The sequence below is a fragment of the Stereum hirsutum genome (assembly GCF_000264905.1).
Source record: "Stereum hirsutum FP-91666 SS1 unplaced genomic scaffold STEHIscaffold_1, whole genome shotgun sequence".
Lineage (NCBI taxonomy): Eukaryota > Fungi > Basidiomycota > Agaricomycetes > Russulales > Stereaceae > Stereum > Stereum hirsutum.
This window is the reverse complement of record NW_006763131.1, coordinates 890,871-896,084: the sequence shown is the minus strand read 5'-3', so window position 1 is coordinate 896,084 and position 5,214 is coordinate 890,871. Positions and strand designations below refer to the sequence as shown.

Sequence of the window (5,214 nt, the reverse complement as noted above, 5' to 3'; positions counted from 1 at the left end):
CCCCAGCCCCCCCCCCCCCCCCCCGGCCCTAAAATGCGTCTAGACGCTATTCTCGTCCGACCCGCCCTTGAGACAAGAATCTAACAGCACCAGACGAAGGTTCAACATCGCCTTCTGCGTCCCTGCGAACTTCTGCTGTGCGAGCATCACTCGGAACACGGTATAGTCGAAACCGTCGGTCATGTCGCGGAGGATGGTCATGATGAGCTCCATGTAGAGTGGCATTTCTGTGGTGAACAAGGAGTTAGCGTAAAGAAGAGAGGGAGGAAGAGGTGTGATATTTAATCTTGAACGAGGGAAATGGGAGGCAGGTCCAGAATAGAACGAGAAAGAAATGAAAAGGGACGAAACAAAATGGAGAGGAGCGTACCGGGGTGAAAGACCCTGAGAATTCTGACTATGGAAGTGTTGTCCTATTGCTCCATACAGGATATGTGGGCGGCGAATACGATTGTCGGCGGAGAAGGAGCCATAGATCTCAATGACGCTGCGGTTGATGGTGAGCGCGGACTGGAGGGAGGGACTAGAGGGACGAGATGAACGTACGGGGAGCACTGTCAGTCTGCGGGTACGATATTGCCTTCGCAGTGTGGCTAAGATTGTGTTCCTTAGAGAAACTGACACCCGAGTTGGTGAGGAACAGGAGAACGAACCGGCAAGATCTTATCAATCTGGAGCATGGTCCTATTTGGAAAGAGCGATGACACTAGACGATGGACGAGCTCAGTCGTGTTCTGAGTCATAAACCGGTATCATTTTGTTCTGAGCTCGTGTCTGTCGAGCGAGGTCAGCGAGGATTTGATGAAGAAACAAAGAAAGTTAGATAGCTGGTGAGGGCGTACCGAAGATCAAACTATTGTTCCGGATGGTGGAGGGGTCAACGCTGCGTACATCCATATCCTGGACACGCACATTTCAAGGAGCAGCGAACACAAGTGTAGTTTAACCTAGATGCCAACAGGGTCCCCCTGTACCTTTAGAAGGCTAAATGGCACCCACTCTAGCGTCCCGCTCCGAGTGATGGATAACACAAGTGAACACGGCACCAAGAGAAGACATGCGGATTAGGAGTAAGCAGAGCAAACGTGTCGAATAGGAAGCCGAGAATCACAGGAATATGTGCCGACACGAGTAACTCGCGAACAACATTGAGAGGAACCGATATGCAGGAGAAAGAGAGGAAGAGCAGGGAGGAAGAGTAAGAGTATTATATACTATTTGGATCCTTATTGTTCCAACTTGAAACCAGACAAAAGAACAAGGGAGTGGCCGTCTCAAACCTGACACAAGGACCACCGGCGTTGTCTAGAAACCATGCTAATAGAACAGCAGCAATCAAGATCGAGAGGCCCTGGAAATCAAATGGATCACGACCTAAGCAAGCCTTTCTGGGCCTTCAGAGCTTCAGCGCGCACAACACTCATAAGTAATTGATGAACAGAACAATTCAACGAAAGTGCGGACTTCGAAATGTGTCCCCGGAACTGTGGGGGAGATATCGGCCCCACAGTTCCGGGGACATGCTCGCGTGGCCTCGTTCCGTGACTGGATCTGAGATCGGAATGTTAGCTCCGTATCGCATCTGGTCTGGGCCACATATCATGCGTGGTACTTGAAGAAATGCTGCAACAAATTCAAAACCAGTAGAAACTCCATTTTTGGCTTCACGGAAGTGGAGGTGGTCTCGACAGCGCGATAGACGATACCATAACCTCCATAGCCAAGGACGGAGACGAGCTCGAGTGCACCATCATCGATGAGCGATTCGAGGGGGGGTGGTTGGCGCCATAGAATATAGAGAGGAAAAGAAGAAGAAAAACGGAGAGCCTGAGCCTCGTCGGAAGGAGCGAGAGGTGGACTTGGGCAGATCAAAGCAGAAGGTGTAGATGCGAAAGAAGCGAGTGGGCTTTACGTGTGGAGAACGTGATGACAGGGAGGCTTGGGCGTGTCCACCATGAGCTTAACACGTTCCGGGCGAGAGCAGAGGGCATGGGCGGAAGCTGGATCGGCCATACTTGTACTCCAACTTCTGCATGGCGGACTGTGACACCTGGGACCCGACGCCGCGATGCGTCAAATCCTATTGTGTCCTTCAGGCGTACCAAAACCATCCTATTGGTGCGAAATCTAAACGAACATATGTATAAGTGGACGTACGGCCATGACGTCACGTCGCGGTAGCAAAGGCCAAAACTTTGCCATCTGTGCAGTAACACGACATCATACCTAGCGTCCTGTCGCATCAAAACGACACGGTGACCTACATAGTACCATGAACGCGGGTTCTTGCAGTGGGGATGTTGTATTCTGGCTCGCACAAGCAAGATGTGCTCCAGAGCAAAGTCGGTGTTGTGCAAAGTCGGCGTTGTGCAAATACTATCTCGATGAGATATGTAGCACAGGCGTAACACAACAAACGTAGCTGAGAGGTGAGTCTGAATGCAAGTAGGAGCATATACAGCTGCTAGTTACCTATAGCCTAGCCATAGTCCACTACTACCGACGACAGCGACGACGACTAGCAGAAGACAAGAGCAAAGTGATGAAGAACAGCGAAGGTGTAGCCCGGAAGCGGCCGGACCGTGTGTCTTATGCGGCGAGTTGGCGTCACGCGTCGAAAAACAAACCATGCCATTCCGGCCTACCCTACGGCGGGCTTAATAGGAATCAAGTCAAAATTCAACCAAGACACGTTAACAGGTACAAGCAGAGGTAAGACAAAGATCGCGTAGTGGCTCCGAGGAGACGGTGAAGTGGCAGTCGGCGCCTTCCGTTCATACTAGGTTCACACTGCCTTCGCGCGCCTCTCTCTTCACCGTCGCCGCCGTCTGGCAAATTGTCTCCTTGCGTTTTCGTATCTGCTCAGCAATTGCGTGTATTACTCCGGCTCTTACACCCTCTCTTCGAGGACAGAAACTTCTTCGAACGTGGTACTCTCGGACTCGACCCTTTTGGCCAATCCTTATTCGAGGCCACACTTGAACACCTCGACGACGACCTCCAGGCATTCTCCTCCATCGCACAGCCTCTTTATGATGCACTCTACTAAGTCGCATTCGCGCCTGCAGATCCAGATGCGCCCTGGGACGTCTCTTCCGTGAAAGCAGTGCGTGTGCACAGCTCAAATCTTTGAGCCTCCGCTCGCATCTCGTGCTCACATGGCTGCGTTCCACGCAGATTTAACAGTGCTTCCTGGTATCCCGCATCATCAAGCACGAATTGTTGAGTGTGCAGAGCATAGAGTGGTGCTTGACCCTTTCGGGTCCACTGCTTAAAACTTCGCAGCTCTCATTTACGCTCTCGGCGGCTGCATAGGCGTATGAACATGAGATATCGCATAAGTAACCATACCATAATGCGTTCCCACATCGTCTCTTACTCATGCAACCATTGCATTTCCACAGAGATTGTTCATGTGCCCACGCGAAACTTTGCCCGGTGCCACCGCTAACCTCGCAAGCCGCCTGCTCCTCAGGCCTCTCCTTCTTCAATGCCCCCCCTACACACTCACACACGACCGTCATATACAGCTCCAACCTCTCCACTACATTCGAACTCGTCGGTGGATCCTTCTCACTCACGCGCGGGAGTAATACTGCCCTGCCGGAGGATTTGTATAATAGCATGGCCCAGACTTCGCGAAGAGGGCGAGGGTGGGGTATGTGAGGGCCAAATAAAGTCTTCGTCGCGAGATTTGCGTTTCCGACTCGGTACATTCCTTCTTTTCCTCTTTTTCACGTTGCCTGTCATCCATACCTTACTGAATTTGAACCCTCGATTTTTCCATCGCCGCCACAACCACAACCACAACAGCTACGGCATTGGCTACGGCATCGGCATCGACAACAACTGCACAATCTCCGAAATAGTGAGCGCTATCGGCGCCGACCTCATCTCGTCCGTGCGCAACCATGCATCTGGAGAGGGAGTTGGCGGCGATGTTGGCGGGGGGGTTGGAGGAGGGGTGACAGTTGCCGGGGTGGTGAGGTTTCCGAGCGGGAGTGAATGGGTGAGGGTTGTGTTGGAGATGGTGACGAGGGTGCGTTTAATTTTTTTGTTCGCTGTTTCCCTTTTTCTTCAGGTCCTCCTTTTCAGTTCCCCTTTGTCGTGTTTCTAATCACCCCTTCCTTTGCATGCAGGCGCGGATTCCAACTGTGGGCGACATTCACCCATTGCGAGCGCAGCGACGGAAAACCTCCCGTGGCACATTTATGTCTCCTTCCCAGAAATACCTAGGCCGAAGTATCGCACTCCGGGGACGTTTGGGCTTCCGTTTCCGAAGTAGGTCGACACGAGAACGAGTGCGAGCGAGCCGACCCTGAATGTGGGCTCGTCAGCGTCCAGTTCTATGCTGCCCACCGCACCCAATACAGCCGGTTTGGTTGTGTAATGCAGGTGTGCATCCAAATCCGGATCTTGCTGCGAAGGCGGTTGAGGTGGAGGAGAGGGAGGGTGCGGATGGTGCTGGCGGTGTTGGTGGCCGGAAGAGGAGCGGGAGAAGGAAGGGAGACCATGCCAGTTGCGACGGATTGGGGAGGGTGTGTTGTGTTAGAGGATAGATCGAAGGCGGAAGTGTGCACACATGGGAGCGGGAATAGGAATGTGAATGGGAGGGTCGCTAGAGCACGGCGTGGGAGCAGGAATGGGCCGTCGCAGGACGCGTTGGACATGCAGGCGAAGCTGTTCGACGTGATTCGCAAGTCGACAGAAAGATGGCATTCGTCTTTCCTTTCCCCCAGGAGTTCGAGGTGACGATGAGTGCGAGTGCTGACTTCAACCACGACTTCGTCGACCTCCACTTATACGCTCAGCGCTGCACCCAATACCGTCTCGCCCTCCAAATCCTCCACTCCCAACCCCAACTCCATCCCGTCCTCCTCCACTGCCAACGTCACCACCACCACCCTCACCCCCATCACCACTCCCACCTCAACCTCCGCCACGCCCACGATCACCTGACTAGCCTACACCTACGCCACGAAACCACCTCGATACGCGCACTGGGAGATAACAAGGCAGGCGCCGTCAAGGACGAAGAAGGATCAGAAGCGGGAGTCTGATGGAGAGGGCGTTTGGGCGTGGAATGGGGTTGCATACGAATGCGTATTCTGCAGCGAAGGCTGGTGAGGGAAAGGAGAGGCAAGGTGCGGAGGGTGCGGAGGGTGCTGCTGGTGGGACGGGAGTGGAAGTGGGGGTGGGAGGAGGAGCGGGTGT

General features: G+C 53.5%; 1 protein-coding gene across 1 annotated transcript; it reads left to right on the top strand.

Annotated features, from left to right (window-relative positions):
* Nucleotides 1-3,381: 3,381 nt before the first annotated feature.
* STEHIDRAFT_151312 (uncharacterized protein) lies at nucleotides 3,382-5,060 on the top strand (the record flags this gene model as incomplete). Its single annotated transcript, XM_007298507.1, has 5 exons — nucleotides 3,382-3,662; nucleotides 3,814-4,039; nucleotides 4,140-4,281; nucleotides 4,396-4,538; nucleotides 4,623-5,060. The coding sequence occupies 5 exons, from the start codon at nucleotides 3,382-3,384 to the stop codon at nucleotides 5,058-5,060; spliced, it is 1,230 nt and encodes a 409-aa protein (XP_007298569.1).
* Nucleotides 5,061-5,214: the final 154 nt, after the last annotated feature.